The 24,965-nt window shown below is 40.4% G+C and overlaps 1 protein-coding gene across 1 annotated transcript in view; it reads left to right on the top strand.

Annotated features, from left to right (window-relative positions):
- Nucleotides 1-7,805: 7,805 nt before the first annotated feature.
- LOC140464361 (importin subunit alpha-5-like) overlaps nucleotides 7,806-24,965 on the top strand; it is a 29,465-nt gene continuing 12,305 nt past the window's right edge. The window contains exons 1-7 of the mRNA XM_072559322.1: nucleotides 7,806-7,895; nucleotides 16,066-16,140; nucleotides 19,227-19,361; nucleotides 20,628-20,713; nucleotides 21,690-21,958; nucleotides 22,059-22,141; nucleotides 24,493-24,756. Coding sequence (XP_072415423.1) covers nucleotides 16,075-16,140; nucleotides 19,227-19,361; nucleotides 20,628-20,713; nucleotides 21,690-21,958; nucleotides 22,059-22,141; nucleotides 24,493-24,756 — 903 coding nt within the window. The 5' untranslated portion in view covers nucleotides 7,806-7,895; nucleotides 16,066-16,074. The remainder of the gene's footprint in view (nucleotides 7,896-16,065; nucleotides 16,141-19,226; nucleotides 19,362-20,627; nucleotides 20,714-21,689; nucleotides 21,959-22,058; nucleotides 22,142-24,492; nucleotides 24,757-24,965) is intronic.

Genomic DNA, 24,965 nt, shown 5'->3' with positions numbered 1-24,965 from the left:
TTTACTAAAATTGAAGGCATCTCAACTCAGGTGATTTCATAGAATCCCACAATGCAGAAAGAGGCCATTCAGCCCACATTGACCATTCGAAGAGCATCCCACCCAGACCTAGCATCCCAACCCTATTCAAAGTTTGGGAGAAGATTTGTAGCTTGGGTGCTCGTTGTTGTGGTTCTATTTGCCGAGCTGGGAATTTGTGTTGCAAACGTTTCGTCCCCTGTCTAGGTGACATCCTCAGTGTTTGGGAGCCTCCTGTGAAGCGCTTCTGTGATGAAACATCACAGAAGTGCTTCACAGGAGGCTCCCAAGCACTGAGGATGTCACCTAGACAAGGGACGAAAAGTTTGCAACACAAATTCCCAGGTCGGCGAACAGAACCACAATCCCAACCCTATCCCCATAACCCTACATTTTACTGTGGCTAATTCACCTAAACTACACATTCCTGGACATTGTGCGCAATTTAGTATGGCCAATCAACCTAACCTGCACATCCTGTGGAAGGAAATCCACGTAGACATAGGGAGAATGTACAACTGCTGCACAACTGCCCAAAGCTAGAATCAAGGTCCCCAATGCTGTGAGGCAACAGAGCTAACTACTGAGCTACCATGCTGGCCATGGATTTGCCCACAAATAGTTCACCAAAGTGTCTCATGATAAGGAGATGCAGTTGTGACTCCTTCCCCTCCCATTAGAAAGCTTAATAAAATAAAACATAACATAATATGTGTGAAGAAGTTATCCTCTTTAAGGATTTCCATAGGTTGCAATTCACAAAACAGTAAGGTATGAAAGCAGAATGTAGACAGAAGCATTTATAATTTAATAATCCAAGGCCGATTCTCTACAATGTTTTCTCAGAACTACTTTGTGCAATTTGAACTCTTTTGCAAAGTTGAGGTTGATGGAGCTTTCATTTTGATTGGTATTTTCCTTACAACCTTATAGCCCAATAATTATTCTCATTCATGACATCATTGACATGATAGTTGTAACATCACAGAAACAAGGGTAAGGTGATGAGTGAGATGTGGATTAACATACAGTAACCTACATTTTGATACATTCAGCAGAGATGGACTCTGAAAGAATTGGTGCATTGGCATGGCAACATACTAGTCAGGGTGACCACGCATCAAGAAATGCTGCAACCAGTTCCAATATTAAATCAGAGATAAAGATTTCAGTTGTGTCCCAGGCTCACTCAGCATCTCTTTGCTGTTATGTTTTCAAATTGAGACGACGTCAATCAAAGACAAAAATCTGTGAGGAAATCAAAATGAGGTATTCTTTTCTAATAATCATGCTAGCTTCTTGAATGACTATCTCCAAGTGTCAGAAAGTATTGGCTGCAATATAGAATGACTGGTCAATTAAGCTGAAAAGACAACTGGAGCTCAAATTTGCATTAGGATCTTAAGAAAACAAAAATGTAAACCATGCTGAATTACAACCTAATGCATCCATTAGGGTGCAGCCTTATTTGCTAGTGTTTACACTGCATCCTTACAGTATAGGTTGAATGAAGCCATTATAATGCGGTGCAGTCAAAGACTTGCAACAGATTTGTAATTTACAGTTCAGATAAATATAAAATAACATCATGCACTGATGTGTTATTTATTTCTGGATTCTTTTGTATCTTTTAATTTGTCACCTTTGTAACTTTTCAAAGATTACTTCTAATAAAACATTAACAGAAAAGGATGCAATTAAAAAGCTTGCAGAATAAAATCATGCAAAGCGTTAACTATGCAAGCTCATTGGTCTCTTTATCACCCCTTAAAAGGACATTTTGCATACCACACAATTTCCAGTGAACATGCCAGTAATTGATTCTCCCATAGGGCTTGAATACAATCCAATCAGAGTTGAACTAATGACTTCTGAAGTTGTTTACCAAATCTTTTTTTAACAGTTACTTCTTGCCCAAGAGAATGGGTAAAGTATAAAAAGGGATTACAGACAGCAACATGTGTTTCATTTTCAGATGGGGAACATGGCAGTTGACTGCTACTGTCGCTTGATTGGCACTCTGAGGCCAACACTCTGAGGACCAAATTTCATTGTGGCAGCTGGTGGAATCTAAACTCAATTTAAAGTTAATTAAATAGTAAAGATGAAATTGGAAGCTAGTCTCAATCATGGCAACAGAGGTGTGAATCCTATTTTTCTTGTCTAAGGTCCACTCAACAAAAAGGTTTTTGGAAGGTTCTCAGCAGAGGGCCTAACGAGACTTCTTGCCATATCTTACTAAACTCACTTCATTATCTGCGTACCCTGAACCATTTCTCATCCATTTCACCTGCTTCTAACCCCATCTTACCATGTACCATTCTCAGAGTAACTTGCCAATGTCAGGGCAACCTGGAATTGACTGGAATTTCAGCTGATAGCGCTGTCTTTAAAAGGTTTCTGTGCATCCAGATACGTAGTGTCAGTCTGGAGCTGGCCTGCCTGGTTCCTGACATTTGCTCCTGGACATAGTAGATAGGGGCAAATTTAAAACCCCATCTTGTGGACAGGGAGCTGGAGGTCCTGCTGGATGGGGTGGTGTGCACAGGGGATATTCTCTTGCTCCAGGATCATGAGAGGAGACCATGACATGAGACCATGCCAATCTAGTCCATGGTTGCCACCTGGATCAGTGCAATCTCAGCCAGCTGGAGGAATACCCAGCATTATGGGAAGAAGATCGGTAGCCTTTTCCATGCCACTAGCATAAGTAACACCATCTTCTGGATGTAAGTTTGCTCACTGAGCTGGAAGTTTTGGTTTCAGACATTTCTTCACCAAACTAGGTAACATCATTAGTGAGCTCCCGGATGAAGCACTGGTGGTATGGCCCACTTTTTATTATTGTGTTTAGGTTTCCTTGCGTTGGTGATATGGATTTAATGCATAAGTAAAAAGTGGGCCATACCACCAGTGCATTGAAGAGCAGAAGCTTCCTTTAAGTGGATCAGGGGTCATAAGGGTTCGCAAAGCTGGTCAGATGCCAATGTCTGTGGATGTGGACTGCTTGTGGTTGGTGATATGGAATGTGCCCTGTGATGTTGATGCCCCATTTCTAACCTGGAAATCCTTGAAAGAAAAAACATATAGTTGTGCAAAGATAGGTGACAAGTCAGAAGGTTGGACAGCACACGGTGGCATGGTGGCACAGTGGTTAGCACTGCTGCCTCACAGCGCCAGAGACCCGGGTTCAATTCCCGCCTCAGGCAACTGACTGTGTGGAGTTTGCACGTTCTCCCCGTGTCTGCGTGGGTTTCCTCCCACAGTCCAAAGATTTGCAGGTCAGGTGAATTGGTCATGCTAAATTGTCCATAGTGTTAGGTAAGGGGTAGATGTAGATGTAGGGGTATGGGTGGGTTACGCTTCGGCGGGGCGGTATGGACTTGTTGGGCCGAAGGGCCTGTTTCCACACTGTAAGTAATCTAATCTAACAAAACACAGCAAAGATTTACAAACTACACATGAGGGAAAAGTTAGAGTACAAGAGAAAGCTAGCCAGAAGAAAAAAATAGTTAAAGCTTCCTTTTTTTTAAAGAAAGTAAACAAAGTGAACATTCTAAGGAAAGTGAGTTTGAGGAATTAATCATGGGAAATAAAGAGACAACAGTTGAAATGAACAGGTAGTTTTCATCGTTTTCTCTTTTTAAAGGTTACAAGAGACAGTCCAGAAGTAGCTGCAGGTTAGGAAGTGAAAGAGAGGAAGGAACTTAGGAACGTTACAATCTCCAGAGAATTGATACTGAGTAAAATGTCGGATCTGCAGATTGACAAGTTTCTGGGTCCTGATGGATTACATCCTGGGGTTTAAATAGAAGCTGCTAGTGAGAAGGTTGATGAATGGATGCTCATTTTTCCTAGATTTGAGGAGAGTTTCATTAAATTAGAAGGTCGCAAATGTAACTTGATTTCTTAAAAAGGGAGACAACATGAAGCAGGAAACTACAGGCCAGTTGGCTTAACATCTGTCATTAGAAAAATATTAGAAACATTTATTTAAGAAGCTACAGCAGTGCACTTAGAGTTTTTCAAAGTAACCAGATAGAGTCAATATGGTGTTAGGAAAGGGAAAACATGTTTCACCAAACTATTGGAATTCTTTGAGGAAGCAACATCCGCTCTGGAAAAGGGGAAGTGGTGGAGGTACTGTGCATAGATTTTCAGAAGAGTGGCTGGCTGACAGGAAGCAATGAGTAGGCATAAAACGTTGTTTTACGTTTGGCAGCATGTAATGAGTCATGTGTCACAGGAATTGGTGCCTTGGACCTCAACTTATTATAATTCATATAAGTGACTTTGATGAGACGACCAAAGTTATAGTTGCTAAATTTGGTAATGACACAAAGATAGGTAGGAAATTGGGAAAAAGACACAAGGAAGACGCAAAGGAATCTAAATTGGTTAAATGAGGGAGCATAAATGTGGCATATGGAGTATAATAGAGGAGAGTATTAAATTGTATTTTAGCAGGAAGAATAAAAGAAGGAGCATAAATGTGAAAGGTGAAAGATTGCAGAGTTCTGAGTTGCAAAGGGATCTCTGTGTACTCATGCATGAATCCCAAAAGGTTAGTATGTAGGTACAACAAATAATTAAGAAAGCTAATAGAATGCAAAGGGAACTGAATGCAAAAGTAATTAGGTCAATAGTAAGGCCACAAAGATAGTACTGTGCACAAGATGTGTTACCTTATTTATGGAAGGATGTAAATGCATTAGAATCAGCTCAAAGAAGATTGACCAGACTAGAATGGACAGGTTGACTTATGCAGAAAAGTTGGGCAGGCTCATCTTGGATCAGCTAAACTTTTGAGGACTAAGAGATGAAAACATAAGATTCTGAAGCATCTTGACAGGGTGGGTGTGGAGAGGATATTTCCTCTTATGAGAGAATCAAGATGTAGGGGTCATTGTTTAAAAATAAGGGGCGACCCACTAAATAGCAGAGAATGTTTGAGGGACGGAATGACTAACTTCTACTCCTTGTTACCAAAAGAGAAAATACTGGAAAATCTCAGCAGGTCTGGCAGCATCTGTAAGGAGAGAAAAGCGCTGACGTTTCAAGTCTAACTGACCCTTTGTCTCCTTACAGATGCTGCTAGACCTGCTGAGATTTTCCAGCATTTTCTCTTTTGGTTTCAGATTCCAGCATTCGCAGTAATTTGCTTTTTTTTTCTACTCCTTGTTCTTTTACTCATTTATACTATATAGTGTAATTGTGATCCTTAAGGTGGCTCTGAATGAAAAGGAAACTCATCCCAGACCAGACATTAATGTGCATAGCTGGTTACTTCCCACCATGGGAAGATCAATTTTCCAATGCCTAAGTCAATTAGTCTTCAATGTTCTGGGTTTCAGAAAATCCTTTTGGCCCTGCTTCTACCATTTACACACTGTATGCCTGCCTCTTGGAAATATATAATTGAGTGGGGTCACTGAAGATGGGATTTATTGGAATTCACCATCTTGCCTCATATCACTGCACTGATTCATGAAATGACAGGTCTATCTTGTGAGGAGTGATAGAGTAGAATTGGCTCATGTTCTTGAGAAGAATGAGAGATGGTCTAATTCAAACATATAAATTTCTGAGAAGGTTTGAAAGGTGGATGCTGAATGACTTTTTCCCTGGTCTGGGATGAGTTTCCTTTTCATTCAGGGCGCTAGGAACATTTATAATTCTGAAACCCAAAGAGAGCTACGAATGCCCAGTTGAAGTGTATATCCATGAATCAGAGTGATAGATTTTTGGACATGAGCAATCGAGGGAATCAGGCAAAATTAAACTTGAGATAGAACATCAGCAATTGTCTTCCTGAGTGGTGTAGCAGACATGAGGAGCCAGTTGGCTTCCCATAGTCATAATTTTGATATATCAATTGTACGATGACGGAGAATGGCAACAAATGTTTGCTCCTGGCTCCCATAGTCACTCTAGCATTTGCCCCTGCGTGTGACTAGGTCCAGACCCAATTTCTGCATCTGAACCTCGCTGCTTGCCAGAAAAAGAACTGGGGTTAATGTTCATAAAAGATACAAAATACATTTAACTCTGCATAAACATATAATTTGTATACCCATAATTATAATGAACTGATCAACCATATTCAATTGCTAGTATTTCTTTTTTTTTATTAATTTAAGTGATAAATGACAATGCTACAAGAAAAAAAAGCTATCACCTTTTTGCTGCTTATTATCTTTATCATCATAAATTCAAATACTCTTTGTTTGGATGTCTTGAAGAACATGCTAAGGAACTTGTAGCATCCATAATTTTCTCTGTAAACATGACAATGTAGCGGTGTGCAACATGGGAACCAAATGTTGTTTAGACAAGTCTTGACACAAACTTAACAGCTGATAGTTTTAAATTGGCAGCCATTTGAAATGTCAGTTGAGCTTCAGCGCAGCACTCTGTGCTTGACTGAGGAATGCATGGTAGTGACTTTGCGTCAACACAATTAAGATAATTATTTTCTCAGCAATGCTTTTCCTAGCTACATAAAAATCCCCCAGTATAGCCAAAGAATTATAAAGAGAGGTGTTTTAATTTGAATTATTGTTCACTTCTTGCTGTCAGCTTCATAGTTATCTTTCAGCACTTGGATTGGATGAACAGATGCAATATTCTGACACTTCTCTAGTTGGTCTTCTCAAGAAGCAGATAAATTCTCAGAGGGCCATTAGTCTACATCTAAAGTGCTTTTTCACCGTATTTTTAGAAATGTTACTCACTTGCGTTTGATTCATTTCGGTTCTAATTAATGATGTTAATGTGTATAAATAAATCTAGTCCTTTGGCTGTACCAAGATACACTTCATCAAAGTGACAACCATTTAAATGGGAATGTTGACACAGACAGTGAAGTACATTAGCATTTTTCATAGTATGCTGAAGCTTTAGGAATTGTTGTGCTAGCTTGTAAAATGTACTGCTTAAAAGATAACAGCAAAATATTTCTGTTAAGGTCATGGGTTCTTCTGACAACATGAAATGGGAACTTTAACAAGTAAGTCCGATGTCCACATTACGTGAGTGCTTTAAGACAGTGCCACATTGTGATAAGATATGGTTGCATCTTCCCAAGCATCAAGTTAGTCAATCTCATAGGAAGTAAAGAAATAATGGTAGATTTGATCTATTTATAAAATTGCATTCCCAGATCAATTCAATGCTTTTTAATATCTCACCTGGTTGATCTGGCCCTAATTCTCAGACTATGCTCAGACGGAGGCAATCAATCACAGTCAGTGTTCCTCTAATGGGGTGAAAAAATGGTAAAGTTTTGTCAGCAAGGTTCCTGAAGCATCAGGTTCGTCATCATAAAAGTGATGTGGTAAGAGTTCTTTTGGCACAATGGTAGTGTCAATGGCTGTAAGCGAGGAGGTCTGGGTTCTGCTGTGTCATAACATCTCTGAACAGATTAATCAGAAAATATCTTTGAAAAAGTGATTTGACTGAGGAACAAACATTGACCAAGAGGAGGAGGACTCTGTGCTTTATTGACTTGTGTTAGAGATATCTCAACATCCACCAGTGGAAATAGGCCCTAACTTTTCTTTGTTCAACATTTCAAGTTCATCCAGAATGTACATATGGCTTTCAGGAAATGACTGGACCCGAGTGGTTTTGTTTTGCAATGGGGAATCAGTTGGAAAGTGCCGTAACTACAATATATTATAACAGCCTTAAGGGGAATTGTATATTCAGAGGTAATCAGCAACGTAGCGTTTCCGGGAGGTGCTTATGTCTCACTCTCCAATCAGCGGGCACTGGAAATGACTTATTCAGCAACTCTGGCTTGGCCCGGGAAATTTAAATCCCGGGGAACACCAGTTTTCTCCCTGATACTCTTGAGTCATTTTAGAAGGGTCGAGGTTGGTTAGTTTTTATTTGCATGCAACGTTGGTCGGGAGGCATTGAGTTTTTGACTTGAAGACTGAGCTATCTCGTGTAAAAGTGCGCGGGCTTTATTTGTGTTTGCAGTTCAGTTTGCGGAACGTCTCCGTACCATAATGAATACTCCGAGCATCTTACAAATTTCTCTTTTAAACTTCGATTTATGGAAGAGTGTACCGATTTTGGTGTTCGTTAGGACAGGTCATTGTGCTAATTTCTTCTTCATAACGATGCTGATAGATCTGAGGTGCTTACAAGACTCATCCTGTATGTAATATTCTCTCAAGTGCAAATCTTTTTTTTGCTTGTTTCATCTTTCTTTTTGTCAGCGTGCTCTGCTTGCTGGATTGAAACTTATTTGTTTTTTAATGCTGTAGGCGCGGCTAGTGAGAATGTTACCTGTCTCTGGTTGACCTCTAGAAAATGATGGGCGGCTGCCTTCTTTGAACTGCTGCCGTCCACCTGCCGTGGGTTGACTCAGTGCCATTAGGGAGAGAATTGTGGTACTATTACAGTATAGGATGCTGCGTCAATTGCTGGTGATGTTGATTTTTCCAGATTTAATTCTGGATAATGTAAGGGAGCTGAATTTGGTAACACTTTTTTGCCTCTGAAAACGAAGATTGAGTGGAACTCTGTCCCTTAATACTATGGGGTAGTACTGAGTGCATGTTATGTTGCTGAAGGTGTTTTTTAGGGGTGGGGTTAAGATGGCCAAACTGAGACAAAAGCCGTGAAGAGAAATTGTGACATCTTGACCAACGTTTATCCCTTAACATCAGAGATGTACAGCATGGAAACAGACCCTTTGGTCCAACCCGTCCATGGTGATCAGATATCCCAACCCAATCTAGTCCCACCTGCTAGCACCTGGCCCACCTCCCTCCAAATCCTTCCTATTTATCCACCCATCCAAATGGCTTTTAAATGTTGCAATTGTACTAGCCTCCACCACTTCCTCTGGCAGCTCATCCCACACACGTACTACCCTCTGGGGGAAAAAGTTGCCCCTTAGGTCTTTTATATCTTTCCCCTCTCACCCTAAACCTATGCTCTCTAGTTGTGGACTCCCTGACCCAGGGAAAAGACTTGGGATAAATAGACAATCTGTGCTCCTCATAATTTTGCGAACGTCTATAAGGTCACCCCTCCCCTCCAACGCTCCAGGAAAACAGCCCCAGCGTGTTCAGCCTCTGCCTGTAGCTCAAATCCTCCAACCCTGGCAACATCCTTGTAAATCTCTTATGAACCCTTTCATGTTTCACAACCTCCTTTCTGTTAGGAAGGAGACCAGAATTGCATGAAATATTCCAACAGTGGCCTAACCAATGTCCTACAGCTGCAACATGACCTCCCAACTCCTGTACTCAATACTCTGACCAATAAAGGAAAGCATACCAAATGCCACCTTCACTATCCTGTCTACCTGTGACTCCACTTTCAAGGAGCTATGAACCTGCACTCCAAGGTCTCTTTGTTCAGCAACACTCCCTAAGACCTTACCACTAAGTGTACAAGACCTGCTAAGATTTGCTTTCCCAAAAATGCAGCATTTATCTGAATTCAACTCCATCTGCCACTTCTCAGCTCATTGGCCCATCTGATCAAGATCCTGTTGTAATCTGAGGTAACCAACTTTGCTGTCGACTACACCTCCAATTTTGGCGTCATCTGCAAACTTACTATACCTGTTATGCTCACGTACAAATCATTTATGTAAATGACAAAACTTAGAGGGTCCAGCTCCAATCCTTGTGGCACTCCACTGGTCACAAGCATCCAGTCTGAAAAACAACCCTCCACCACCACCACCCTCTGTCTTCTACCCTTGAGCCAGTTCTGTATCCAAATGGCTAGTTCTCCCTGTGTTCCATGAGATCTAACCTTGCTAACCAGTCTCCTGTGGGGAACCTTGTTGAACGCCTTACTGAAGTCCATATAGATCAAATCTACTGCTCTGCCCTCTTCAATTTTCTTTGTTACATCTTCAAAAAACTCAATCAAGCTTGAGACATGATTTCCCACGCACAAAGCCATGTTGACTATCCCTAATCAGTCCTTGCCTTTCCAAATACATGTACATCCTGTCCCTCAGGATTCCCACCATTGATTTCCGGCTCACCGGTCTATAGTTCCCTGGCTTGTCTTAACTGCCCTCCTTAAACAGTGGCACCATGTTAGCCAACCTCCAGTCTTCTGGCACCTCACCTGTGACTATCGATGATACAAATATCTCAGCAAGAGGCCCAGCAATCACTTCTCTAGCTTCCCACAGAGTTCTAGGGTACACCTGATCAGGTCCTGGGGATTTATCCACTTTTATGCATTTCAAGACATGCAGTACTTCCTCCTCTGTAATATGGACATTTTGCAAGGTGTCACCATCTATGTTCCTACAGTCGATATCTTCCATGTCCTTTTTCACAGTAAATACTGATGCAAAATACTTATTTAGTATCTGCTCCAGCTCCACACAAAGGCTACCTTGCTGATCTTTGAGGGGCCCTATTCTCTCCCTCGCTACCCCTTTTGTCCTTAATGTATTGGCAAAAACCCTTTGGATTCTCCTTAATTCTATTTGCCAAAGCTATCTCGTGTCCCCTTTTTGCCCTCCTGATTTCTCTCTAGTGTACTCCGACTGCCTTTATGCTCTTCTAAGGATTCACTTGATCTATTTTGTCTATACCTGACATATGCTTCCTCCTTTTTTCTTAACCAAACCCTCAAATACTTCAGTCATCCAGCATTCCCTATACCTCCCAGTCTTTCCTTTCACCCTAACGGGAATATATTTTCTCTGGATTCTTGTTATCCCATTTCTGAAGGCTTCCCACTTTCCAGCCATCCCTTTACCTGTGAACATCTGCCTCCAATCAGCTTTTGGATGTTCTCTTGCATAATACTGTCGAAATTGGCCTTTCTCCAATTTAGAACTTCAACTTTTAGATCTGGTCTATCCTTTTTCATCACTATTTTAAAACTAATAGAATTATGGTCGCTGGCTCCAAAGTGCTCCCCCACTGACACCTCTGTCACCTGCCCTGCCTTATTTCCCAAGAGTAGGTCAATTTTTACACCTTCTCTCATAGATACATCCACATACTGAATCAGAAAATTTTCTTGTACACACTTAACATGGTGGCACAGTGGTTAGTACTGCTGCCTCACTGTGCCAGAGACCCAGGTTCAGTTCCCGCCTCAGGTGACTGTGCGGAGTTTGCACATTCTCCCCGTGTCTGTGTGGGTTTCCTCTGGGTGCTCTGGTTTCCTCCCACAATCCCAAGATGTACAGGTTAGGTGAATTGACCATACTAAATTGCCCGTAGTGTTAGGTGAAGGGGTAAATGTAAGGGAATGGGTCTGGATGGGTTGCACTTCGGTGGGTCAGTGTGGACTTGTTGGGCCGAAGGGCCTGTTTCCACACTAAGTAATCTAATCTTAACAAATTCTTCTCACTCTAAACCCTTAACACTACGGCAGTCCCTGTCGATGTTTGGAAAGTTAAAATCCCCTACTATTCTTGCAGATAGCTGAGATCTCCCTAAAAGTTTGTGTCTCAATTTCCCTCTGACTATTTGGGGGGGGGGGGGGGGGGGGGGGTTCTATAATACAATCCCAATAAGGTAATCATCCCTTTCTTATTTCTCAGTTCCACCCAAATAACTTCCCTGGATGTATTTCCAGGAATATCCTCCTTCAGTACAGCAGTAACACTAGCCCTTATCAAAAACTGCACTCCCTTCTTTCCCCCCCCCCCCCCTTGCCTCTGTCTATCTTTCCTGTAGCATTTGTATCCTGGAACATTAAGCTGCCAGTCCTGCCCATCCCTGAGTCATGTTTCCATAATTATGATATCCCAGTCCCATGTTCTTAACCATGCCCTAAGTTCATCTGCCTTCCCTGTTCGGCCCCTTGCATTGAAATAAATGCAGTTTAATTCATTCATCCTATCTTGTCCCTGCCTGGCCTGACTGTTTGACTCACATCTATTTTCAACTGTACCAGTCTGATCTTTTTCTTCACTCTTCCTGGGTTCCCCACCTTACTAATTTAAATCTTCCTGAGTAGCTCTAGCAAATCTCCCTGCCAGTATATTTGTCCCCTTCCAATTTAGGTACAATCCGTCCTTCTTGTACAGGTCACTTCTACCCCACTTCCATAGATCCAAAAATGTGAATCCTTCTCCCATTCAGCAGCTCCTCAGCCATGCAGTCATCTGCTCTATCATGCTATTCCTGCCCTCACTAGCTCGTAGCACTGGGAGTAATCCCAATATTGCTATTCTCGAGGTCCTCCTTTTTTAAATTTCTGCCTAACTCTGTGTAATCTCCCTTCAGAATCTCTACCTTTCCCTTCCTATGTCGTTGGTTCAAATGTGGACAATGACCTCTTGAAAACATTCTGCACCTTCTGAGACATCGTTGATCCTGGCACCAGGGAAGTAACACACCATTTTGATTTTTCGCTGCTGGCCACAGAAACATCTGTCTGTACCTTGGACTGGAGTCCCCTAACACAATTGATCTCTTGGAATCTGAGATACCCCTCGTTGCATTAGAGCCAGTCTCAATACCAAAAACTTGCTGTTTGTGCTATGTTCCCCTGTGAATCGATCGCCCCCTATGATTTCCAAAACAGCATACCTTGATTGATCATGTCTTTGGAAACTGTTCAGCAACTTGTTGTAGTTTTTGTGTACTTGCTGTGTTCTGATTCAATTCTCCATTACCTACATTGCAACAGTGATTATGCACTCCCCCAAAGAAGTAACTCATTGGCTGTAGCGGTCTTTAGGAATGTCTAGTGCTTGTGAAAAGTGATAACTGAAGTTTGTTTTGTTTTTTTCCTAAATTATGATCATGGATATTGATCTCCTAAGATCAAAGACTAGTTGAATTTTATTTTGGGTAAGTCTAAGCTAATAAACATTGTAAAGTGGTTCTTGGATATGATTTGACATTTCTTGGTAAGTCATGAGATATTGTATGTTTTGAAGTACTTTAGACTGTAAATGAAGGATTGTGTATGGACTTGATTCTGTCACCTTTTTAAAAAAACATTTTTCAAAAATAGTTTTAACAGATAATGGAATCTGATGCGAGGATTATGAAGTTGTTCTGGAGACCATTCCTCAAGCTTCACTCTAGAGGTGTTCATGTAGTTCAATGAAATGTCACATTACTTTGGCTTTTGAGATTTTCCTTTTGAATGTTAGAAACATGAGATTTTCTTTCCACACATGGAGAATGGGTGGAATCTTAAGGATCTGAGTTATGAGGGCTATGATTGGATTTGAAGTGGAAGTCTATTCAGGTCTAGCTCAACATTGGAACACAATGCTACATCTTTTGTTTTTGTCAAGCAATGTGACATGCTTCTTGCTAGGTAACATTGAGTTTCCAATCATGGAAATTATAGCTTGTAAAATGCCTTATTAATGTCCATATTTCTAATTCCTATTCTGCATCCTATCTTGCCAAATAGGCCAAACAAGCTAGATGCTATAAATTCTCAACTGTGTTCACTGGGTACCAAATGGCTGCAACCTGCCTCCTATGTAGAAGAATGGGCACCAACTTCTCAGGATGTGCTTCATGGGCAATGGCCACGTGCCCCCCCTACATCCACAGATACTGATAATCAACACGTGTCAGCCTCTAAGAGCCTGCATGGCATATCTCTGATCCTGACAGGATGCTTCTGCACTTCATGCTGCATCAGCATTGATTATTGTAATATTGCTGCATGGACACTGCTGAAGGGCACTTATCCAGCCCCTGGATTGGACCAGGTGTCTCTGGGCATTTTGCTTGCTGTCATTGCACAAACTCTGAATCAATTTGACTGCTTTCAGTGCTATTTTCTGTGCTATTTATCCCCTTTGCCAGAGATCAGGTTCACAGCACAGTAGTTCTGTGTTGTCAGCACCGACACAAAGCCATGATGTTTTGCTGAGGTGGTCTCTGCCTTGTCTGGGTCTACTTCTGAAAACAATCCAGGAGCTTGGATGTGGTCAGTTGGCTGATTGGTATGGTCAGACTTTGAATTCACGTCACAGAAGGTGAGAAGCTTGGGCCACTGACTACCTTGACCTTTCTGTATTGCTGTGTGGAACATGAGATGACTATTATGGGAGTTACTTGAAGTGCAGGTGTAGAAGTGTCCTTAGTCAGTGAATGGGTATGTAGAGTTAATGATGTCAAGGGTTGGAGTCAGTGAGCATGGGTGCTAGATGTTGCAGCCAATCATGAGTGGTAGAGAATGACCCTCAGGGATACAGTAGCACCGATTGGAAGGTGTTGTCAAGATAATGGCACTCTTTTTGGCAGAGTGGAGAAAGACATTGCCCACCTTTGTAGGAAGTAGGTCACTCCTACAGACAGAGTCTGCACAAATTTGTGTTGTAGCCTTTGACAGGCTGGTGTGGCTACCATTGTCAATCATTGGAGAAGAAGTCCCATTTCTGCTTCAAACCATTCAGCAGGACTATGAAGACCTATCGGCAAAGAGGATGCAACTTCTATCTATGTCCAGGGTAAATGTCAGTTAACTGTTCAGGGCAGCTCCAGACAGATTATGCTTGGCTGCCTGCCTCCTTTTAAAAAGAGGGTGAAAGGGCTGCTTGTCTTTCAGCTGATATCTACTGATTTGTCCAGGGTATAGCATGTGGTAATGCTGAAATTCATCCTGAGGGATGCATAAGGGCAAGCTAGACCATTTGATGTGGCAGCAAATCTGACCTTTGGTGAAGATCCCTCTGAAAAACTTTGTGGTGTGGTCCCTACTTCTGAGCCAGGAGGCCTGGGTTCAAGTCCTATCTGCTCCACGAGGTGTGTAATAGCACACCTGAACATGTTGATTTTAGTAAATGAATTTTAAAAAATTGTACCATGTTGGTAAAACAATATTTTGGGATTGTGGTGTCCTCGATTAGTTGTCTTTTTCGATCTTAATTGGCTGTCTCCTTGTTACTTGATCTGCCAACAGCAGAAATGTCTTTTTGTAAGAGGTTTTTGAGTAAGTGTCTTTTAAAAATAAAATCACCAAGCTCTAGCAGTTGTAAGTTAAGCAGCAGATGGCAGTCCTCTATTACCTATGGGCAGCTTTCTCCACCCCCCCCGCCCCCCCCCCCCCCCCCCATACAATCTTCCAGAAGTCCAGCATGAGGGAAATGGTGCCAGTGCTGGAAAAGCTCAGCAGGTCCTGCTGCATCTGTCCAGAAAATAGATTGTATTTTATGAATGAAAGCTAGACTGTTGAATAGGAAATAGTGGCTTCTATTTTTGGAATTCATTTGAGGCCCATAAACTCGTCACTGAATTTTGCAAATTACTTGCTACCCATATTGGATATCAAACAATACCTGAACTTGTAACCAAACACATTATCAGATTAACTGTCTGGGTCCCATTTTATTTGCAGTCCTTTACCATGTCAGCAAATTGGCAATTGCATAACATTGAATCAGCATCTCAGTAATAGTCATCTATTCCAATATAACTTCATAAATTGTGCTTGAACATACGATCTATCTCAAATGCACTTGGTGGTTGCTCCAAATGTACAATGGACACGTCATATTTCTGACTGTAGTATTTTAGTACAATGACTTCATGAAGCCTACAACAGTGGGTTTGGTAATTTGAACAAATGTATTTCTTGAAAATGGAAGCAAGGCAAGGGTACAGAGGAATTCAGATAATTTAATTGACTTTGTTCTTCAATCAGAATTTGTAATTGTCATATCTACTCTTGGACCAATAAATAAGAAACCGTTCTTAAGATCGCTATATCAGACCATGTATAAATGTTTTTTACTGAGAATTTTTGTTTCAATTGGATCCAGCTGGTCCATTTATGACTGACTCTATGCATGGAATGGATAGAGATGAGACTAAATTTGCTACATCTAGATCATGCTGTACTTAGTTACTTAAGGCTACATGGAAGTTATGGTCTTGTTTTAGGATTTTGCACTTCTAGGCTTGGTCCTTCAGTTCTCGTTTACCTTTTTTTAATCAGTAAAATGCTTTGTGCTATCATTTCTATTGGCCGGTCATTCAAAATGTTTTAACTGCTATTTAAAATAGCAGTTAAAACTTCTTAAATATTTAAATTTTACTGTGCATTGTTTGTTTTTACATTCAGGCAGCCAAGATGTCAGCTAGTGAAATTGAGAATGAGAGGATGAAAAAATTCAAGAACAGAGGCAAAAATGTGGAGGTACTTGTTTCTTGCATGATATAGCTCTTGATGGAGCAGTTTAATTTTCTACTCTTTTGATGTTCAGTTCAACTTTGATCTAGAAATGAGATTCTCCAATATTGTGCTACTGGCTGAATATGCCAACCAGTTGGAGAGTCAGCACTATCAGAACATAGGGCTTGTACCGTGCTGTAATACTCTTTGTCCCTCAATGTTGTGCTGACCTGTGAAACCAATCTGAAGCCCATCTAACTTGCACTATTCCATTTTCATCCATTATGTTTATACAATGACCATTTAAATACCCTTAAGGTTGGCAAGTCTACTAGTGTTCCATGTCCCTATGACTGAGTAAAGAAACTACGTCTGACATCTGTCTTATATCTATCACCCCTCAATTTAAAGCTATGCTCCTTGTGCTAGCCTTCACCATGTGAGAGGAAAGACTCATTGTCCACCCTATCTAACCCTCTGATTATCTTATGTCTCCATTAAGTCACCTTTCAACTTTTTTTCTCTCCAATGAAAACAGCTTCAAGTTGCACAGCCTTTCTTTGTAAGACCTTCCCTCCATATCAGGCAACATAGTATATCTCCTCTGAATCCTTCCAAAGCTTCCACACCCTTCCTATAATGTGGTGACCAGAACTGGACACAATAGTCCAAGTGCTTCCGCACAGTTCTGTACAGTTGCATTATAACCTCATGGTTCTGAGACTCAGTCCCTCTACTCATAAAAGTTAACACACTGTATGTCTTAAAACCCTATCCATCTGGGTGGCAACTTTCAAGGACCTACATACATGGACAGAAAGATCTCTCTGCTCAACTATAGTTGTCACTGCCTCAATACCAAACTATTTCAACCCTTGCTCAAGGAGTTTTCAGTGAGACCATGAGAATATTTTAAAGGTATCAATGAGAGCTACTAACCACTCATTATTTCTTGAAGATTCTTTTGTGAAAGGGAGTGTGATTGCTATTTTAATGAAATTGGAGGACTGGAACAAAAGTATAACTGTTGGCTTGTTATTTCCTATCTCCTTTCAGACATCTAATCATTTGTGATAAGGGTTATTACTATCTAAGATCTTATTGTAGATGATATTATTGAACTTTTTTATTGAGCTTGACATCAACTACAATATCTGTTTACCTGTACTTTGCATCCACCATCCTGTCCCAAGTACTGATGGCAGAATGGTGGTTAACAGCAAGTCTCACTTCCCTCCATTTTTTTCCCCCACCCCAGCACTTTTTAAAAAGTCTTGGACTCTACAACGGAGACTAAAATTAAAACTTAATTTATTCCAGATTTCTCAAATTAAGTGTCTCTCTAATTGTGAAGCTACAATTTTGTTTTAAAAACCCATTTAATATCCTTCGGGGAGGGAAATTTGCCTTTATTGCCTATTTGGCCAATATATGATGTGGCTCTCTTGAAATGGTTGCTCAGTTGTAGGTGGCTCACCATCACTCATCAACATATGGAAATGGGTAATAAATGCTGGATTTGCAAATGTGCTTCTATCTCAATATCCTTAAACAGGAGGAGAAGACTGACTGGAATGGGCAGTAGCTGACTGCAAGAAAGTGCTGTGCAGCTGTGAAGTATAGTTTTTCAGTGGCAGAAAATGGATCAGTGCTGGAACCACATTGTTCACTTCCAATAACTGTGTAGATTGGCTCTATAAAACAATTGGTGAGGGAACTGGAGGACCATCAATACTAAAAAGAACTGCAACAAATGCAAGTTTTTAATAATGCACAATAGCTTCTAATTGCCAATTGTAATTTTTTGTGAAATAAACGGAGGTTGCATGCTATTTGGTAAATGAAAATCTCCATCTGGTACAAGGAGCTGAAAATACAAATACTTATAATTGAATATAGTGAAGCAATTTATTAAAGCCACTTTTTTAAAAAAAACCCTCAATTGTCAAGATTTTTTTGTCTAACTTCTATTGAAATTAAATTAGGCCACATATAGAACTTAGTACAATTGTGGTTGCTGTAAGGTACAGAGGATGATACAATACCTGAAGTTGTCAATCTGTAATGGATACATCAGCAGTGTTTCTTTCCCCTTTTGAGAGAAGTATAGGATGAATAATGGCTATTCTGGTTTTCAACTGTTGGATGCAGCCATTTGGCCTATTAAGCTTGCTCTGCTCTTCAATGAGCTAATGGCTGACCTGATGATCCTCAACTCTGCTTTCCTGCCTTTTCCGAAACCCTTGATTCCCTTTCCTGACTTCTAAAATTTTGTTTAATCTCTGCTTGGTATACACTTATCCCAGCCTCAAAAAGCCTCTGGTAAAGAATTCCTCAGATTTGTTACCCTCAAGAAATTTCTCTATCTCTCTTAAATAGGTGAGACCTTTTAATCTGAGATATGCCTTGTCTGAGACTCTCCCACAAGGAGTAACAAGTGTCAAATCCTAAGATTCTTGCATGTTTCAATAAGGTCACTTCTCGTTCTTGGAGTGAATGCAGGTCCAAGCTACTCCACCCCTCTTCATAGGACAAGCCTGCCATACTTTGCATTAATCCAGTGAACGTTTTGTTTTACATCAGTGGAAGCACAAAACTAGAAAATGTGAAGATGATAGTAAACCAAGAAATTAAATGTAAAATTCAGAAGAAACTTTGGCTAGAAGGTTCTCAATGTGGCATTTAATTCCATAGCCTTGCATGCCACCACATGGTTGAGGAGAATATTATAGATATAGTACATTTTTAATGGGAACTTAGATAAGCATATCCAAGAGACTGGAATTGTTAAGAGCTGGTGTTGGAGGAAGCTTAGGTAGAGCATAAGCACTGGCCAGGGCTGAATGGCTTGGTCTGAGCTATTTGCTCATTTTGTCAAAGGTGTATCACCTCTATCTGGAGTTCTATTAATATCTCTTGCTCCTTAAAATACGGTCAGTTAAGACCTGTTTTGGGGATTTTGCTAAGTGATCAGTTGTTTAAAATTGTTCCTATGTCAAGGGGATGGGATTATTCAAATGCTGCTTTTGTTTGAATTACTATATTAAGGTCTGGGACATTTTTCACTGTAATCTCTTCTAGCCATGAATCTTAATTTTTGCTTAAACCAGATACTGAGGAGGCAGAGGATTGAATTTTCTGTTGAATTACGAAAAGCCAAAAGGGATGAACAGATCTTGAAGAGACGGAACATAAGCACATTTCCAGATGGTGACCTTTCTTTACCAAAGCTTGCTGGATTTAATGTATGTGGAATGTTCACACTTTATTATACCCTTGTAGAGCAACCAATTTTCAGTTAACTGTTAGAATTCTAACATTGTTTCCATCTTGTCTATTATCTTTGTCTTTTTTTAAATCTGGAGAGGTAAGGTAAACATACATTTGTATCCACTGCCAATTCTTCTTAAATCTTTGCAAGTGGGGTTATAACCTGTAGGGATTATAGAGTATCACTCATACCATGTGATAGCCCAGCTAAGATTAACCATCGACCTGTCCCTTGGCATTGTCATATACGTGAACACAAGCTGCCAGAATGTGTCTAATGTGATATTTCAATAATACATCACACAACAAGGATACAAAATCATGAATGCAACTGCTTTTGCACCTTGATTCTATTGAGGATATGTAGTCATGAAAAGTTTGCAGAAATTCTGGAATGGGTTAATCACAATGAAATTAGACATTCCATGTTAAATGTGTCTTGATTTATAATTCATTCTTGACCAAACAATCTTATGCCTCAGTGGGATACATGCTCGACATGAAGTTCCACTATTCCTGGACTTAACAAATTTTTAAATGTATCAAAATTCCCCAATTTACTTGTCTCTAAACCCTATTTGTCTACTGTCTATTTTCTTGCAATAAACAGTAAAAGGTAAAAGGGAAACTCTATTCCCCTCTTATAAATTTCCCCTTGCATGGACATACACTTAGTAACAGGAAAAAAAAGTAAATCATGGGTGATATGGAAGAATGGAAAAAAACTAGGAAAGCAGTTCAGTGGTCCCTGTTCACAGGATCTGCTGAAATGGCTGTTAATTAGAATGCTGCTTTGTAGTCTCCCTTCTCCAGATTCCTTCGGTGGTTTGTAGAAGGCACAGGGTGGTTGGTTCACTTGTAAAAGTCAGAGACCTTTTATTAATTAAATGTCACTGCTGATGACGAAGGAAGAATTATTTTAGTTGGCTTAGAGTTTCAACAGAGAACATATGCACATACATTCTCCTGGGTTAGAGGAGGTCTGGTGACTTCTCTCTATCCTGTTCACAGCTCCAAACCGTTCAGCTGAGAACCAATCTTAATTGTTGACAGGCAGAGGCCTTTTATCATTACTAAACAGTGCTTATGAGTTAGATAACTTTTGGTTTAAAAAAACTGCAGTAATACTTCAACAATCCTGGCTTTAAAACAGTTATTCTATTTCCATCCACAATCAAAAAAAGTCAAAAGTAAAAAGACACTATCTTATACTTTAATGTTGCTTTTCCCTTTTTTATCAGAGCCATCCAATGACCATAGAGGAGATTGTGAAGGGAATGAATAGCCAAGACCCGTTGCTACAGTTGGAAGCTACAAATGGAGTTCGGTAAGAGTGATAGCTCATTACAGTACTTTTTTGCCTATTTGGAAAAATAGGATGAATAATGATCACCATGTTCTAATGACACATTGCACACTAGTCCTATTTGCGGTACAGGTTTGGATCCATGGAGTACTTGAGTGAACTTCAGGCATCATTAGTGAAAAATGATGATCTTGGACATTACTTCAGTAACTAGGGCATTTGTAGCTGTGGAGCTAATACTTGACTTGCTGTGTATTGGAGCTGTTGAGTATGAGAATTATTTTGTTCCTCCTTTCTTCCACTCCCCAAACCTAAAGATGCACACCTAATAATTTTTTATAAAAACTCAGATTCAAGAACCCTTTCAAACTATTGTGACAATTTATTCAACTGCACTTAACCACAAGAACAAGATAAGCTTTTTGATGAGGAATATTGATGTTGAGAATAATTGAACAAGCACTTGGCCTTTAACATACTACTTGTACACAAGTCTTTTTTTCTGTTCCAACTCCATTGAGTTGACCCTAATCTCCCAGTATCTCTAGCGCACAATGTGATATTTTCTCTTTTGATCATCCTGCAGATTTAGAGGTGTTAAATTCTGTTTGCTTTGCATTCTCTATTTCCAGTTTCCACTTTGAAGTATTGCATTCAATAGACTTTGATACAAAGGGTGTTGACATTTGGGTTGGGATTCTTCATCAGGACTGGCAGCCCTGATGTAGGGTTCCCACCTGAAACGTTTGACTTTCTTACTCCTCCAATGCTGTCTGACCTGTGCTTTTCCAGCTCCATGTTTTAGTCACACTTGACTTTCAGCATGTGCAGTCTTTTTACTATTTCCAAGAATTTGATACAAGGCAGTTTTCGGTAGACCTAGCAGGACTATTGTGTAATAGTGTCTTGGTAATTCCTTTCTGAATGTGAGATGTCCTCAAAGGTGCCAATTGAGGGGAAACAAGAATTGAATTTTTTTTGCTTTTCCTCTTGATAGAAAACTACTCTCTCAGGCATGGAAACCTCCACTGGATGAATGTATTGAAGCAGGTCTGGTTAAGAAGCTTATTGAGTTTCTTGGTCGGGAGGATGATCCTACACTACAGTTTGAGTCAGCCTGGGCGCTGACTAATATTTCCTCTGGCACATCAGCTCAAACTGGGGCAGTGGTGGAAGGAGGTGCTATTCCACCACTCGTACATCTCCTTTCTTCCCCACACATGCACATCAGTGAGCAAGCTGTGTGGGCCTTGGGCAACATCGCAGGTATGAGGTGGTTTATTTCTTGGCCATCAAATGTCATGATTTTATTTCAAAAGATTTGAGTAAACTAGAAATGTAGTCAAAACCTTTTTTTAACTTACAGGTGATGGCCCTCTTTTTCGTGATGCAGTAATTGAATGCTCTGCTGTTCCCTCACTCCTGCAATTGGTCCAACCAGGTATCCCTGTAAGTCCAGAAAGTAGTTACTTGTCTGAGATGTAGTTCGAATGCTGTGGCTTAATCAATTTGCCTATCACTAATAACAGAAGTAAATGAGGAAAAATGATTGTAGATTGAGGCAACCTTTCTTGACTCCTGTTTTCTCCACTCCACACTCTTCCTCCTCCTCTTTCCATAACTGGCCTGGGCCAAACAAAAAACCCAAGGCTTCATTGCTGGGAGCATGATGATGGAAACATGACATTTATAATAAATATTAAACCCAAACTGTCAACAAAGCATTCTCCCAATTTGGAAAGTTGCAGGTTCCAGGTCTGCAGTATTTGTATGCCTCCGTGCACCACTGAGGATTTGTAATAAGTCATCGGCCCTACTGTTGTAGAAAATCAATAAAGGGAGGTTGCTATCGGTATGATAGAAAGCTATTGGCCCTTTAAACCACAGGATGGCTGGTCTGGTAGTCCTCAACCCTTCTTTTTAACCATCTTTTTTTTCCTCTATAACTCTCGATTCCCTTGCTGACTTTTTAATAAAAGTAAACCTCACCCTTGACTATACTTGATGTCCAAACCTTGATGGCCCTCTGCTGGAAAGTATTCCACAGATTCTGAGGAGAAATCCCTGATTTATGTGACCTCTCATTCTGAGACTATGCCCTCTAGTCCTCGATGTGCACGGCCAGCACAGTCTTTCTGTAATTTGTCAAGTTCACTATGAATCTTGTTTCAATAAGGTTGTCTCTAATTCTCCTAAACTCCAATAGGACAGAGCCTCTCATCTTAAGATGGTCCCTCCATTCCTGCGATCAGCCTAATGCTCTTTGAACAACTTCCAATACCAGTATATCCTTCCTTGGATAAAGGGCCCAAACTTGTCCTAAGTATTCCAGCTGGTGTCTAACTAGTACCTGGTATAATTTAAACAGACTTCCCCATTTTTCTTTAGTCACCTTCCCCAATACCTGTGGAACTGGACACTTGCTTTTTGTGATCCATTCACTACACAGAACTCTTAAATTCCTCTTCTGTAGCTTTCTGTAGTCTTTGTTCATTTAAATAATATTCAGCTCCTCTGTTATTCCTGCATAACTTTACATTTCCCTACCTTCATATTCCCTGTGCTGAATTTTATCCACTTGTTTACATTGTCATTCTAATCACTTGTCTTTCCATTGATTTGTGATGTCAAGCTTGACTACAGTACATTCACTTTTTTCATCCAAATCAACATATGTTATTAATTGTGACCCTAGTACTGACCTCCACCATGGTGTTCAACGTAACAGGTTGCCAACCTGAAAATGCCTTCCTTATTCTCAATTCTGTGTTTTCTATTAGTCAGCCAATCCCTTATCCACCTTATTATACTGCTACCAACACCATGGGCTCTTGCCTTAAATAGCCTCCTGTTCCTTTGCAAACTCCTTCCCAAAATCCAAATCTCTTAAGAGAAGGGAGTTTCCTGTCATCCCTAAGACTAATGAGTCGTTGAGTGAAAACTACCACATTCAATATGCGGCAAAACCATTAGGATTAACAGACAATGATCATCCACAACAAGAGCATCTAACCAGCTGCTCTTCTCACTCCATTTCAAAAATTGTGTTGAATATCCCATCCTGGTGTTACTACTGACCAGAAACTGAACTGAACCAGCCATTTTGTAGCAACAAGATTCAATCAGAGACTGAAATACTCTTGTCTTGTCAATACCAACTAATCAGGTGGATGATGAAATACCTTCCACTGCCCTGGATCATCCAGGACAAAGCAGTCTGCATGAATAGCATCACAGCCATCACGTCTAAACACTGATCCCTCTGCTGGTGCTCAGTGGCAGCACAATGCAGTGCAGCAACTCACCAGTACTCTATTTTTACAAAAAAGGCTAAACATACAACTGTTACATCAGTGCCTGATCTTCCAGATAGTATGGAAATATCACCACTTGCAATTGCCCCTCCCAGCCACCCACCTGTTAGAAATGACATAGTTCCAAGTCTATACTGTCACTGGGTCACAACACTGAACTGTCTAAAAGCACTTCCTTCCCTGAATGGACCATAATGGTTCAAGGCAGTAATAACCACCACCTCAAGCAGTTGGAGATAGAAATCAAATACTTTTCAGTAACACCCACACCACATGAGAGAATGCATTTTAAAAAAATCATATTTTTTAAGTTGTATATTTCGTGTAAATTACCTGGGCTCTTCATTGACCAAGGTAATTATTTTCAAAGATTTTTTGTGGTACTAATCTAATTAAACAAAAGTATTAACGCTAATTTAACTTTCATTAGCTAAAACCTTCAGTCACTTTATTGTCCTAGCATAATACAGTCTTATTGAATTCTAGGTTGACTACTTGCGCAATATCACATGGACTATATCAAATCTATGTCGCAACAAAAACCCATATCCCCCCCTCCAGGCAGTTCAACAGATTCTCCCCACACTGGTTCAACTGCTTCATTATGAGGATGATGCCCTTCTCTCTGATGCTTGTTGGGCAATATCCTATCTGACAGACGGTCCAAATGAACGGATTGAGGAGGTGGTTCGCACCGGAGTTTTGCCAAGGCTTGTGCAATTGATGATGAAAGAGAAACTGGGTTTGTTGGTGAGTAATCCAACGAAAGGAAAGCCCCATCCTTTTTCACAGTTGTGCTATATAAAGCGAAGTTTGGGAAAAATTTCTTACTGACATGTAAAATGGAGAAGAAAAATTTGAAAAGCAATGAGGCCTGAAAATGATTTTTGACATGAATAATCCCACTGTTGTGCTGTTAAATTAATTCTTTTTGTTCAGGCATTTTTGGTCTGAGATAT

The sequence above is a fragment of the Chiloscyllium punctatum genome, chromosome 40 (genome assembly GCF_047496795.1).
Source record: "Chiloscyllium punctatum isolate Juve2018m chromosome 40, sChiPun1.3, whole genome shotgun sequence".
NCBI lineage: Eukaryota > Metazoa > Chordata > Chondrichthyes > Orectolobiformes > Hemiscylliidae > Chiloscyllium > Chiloscyllium punctatum.
Note: the sequence above shows the minus strand (reverse complement) of the source record. Positions and strands in the feature narration are given on the sequence as shown.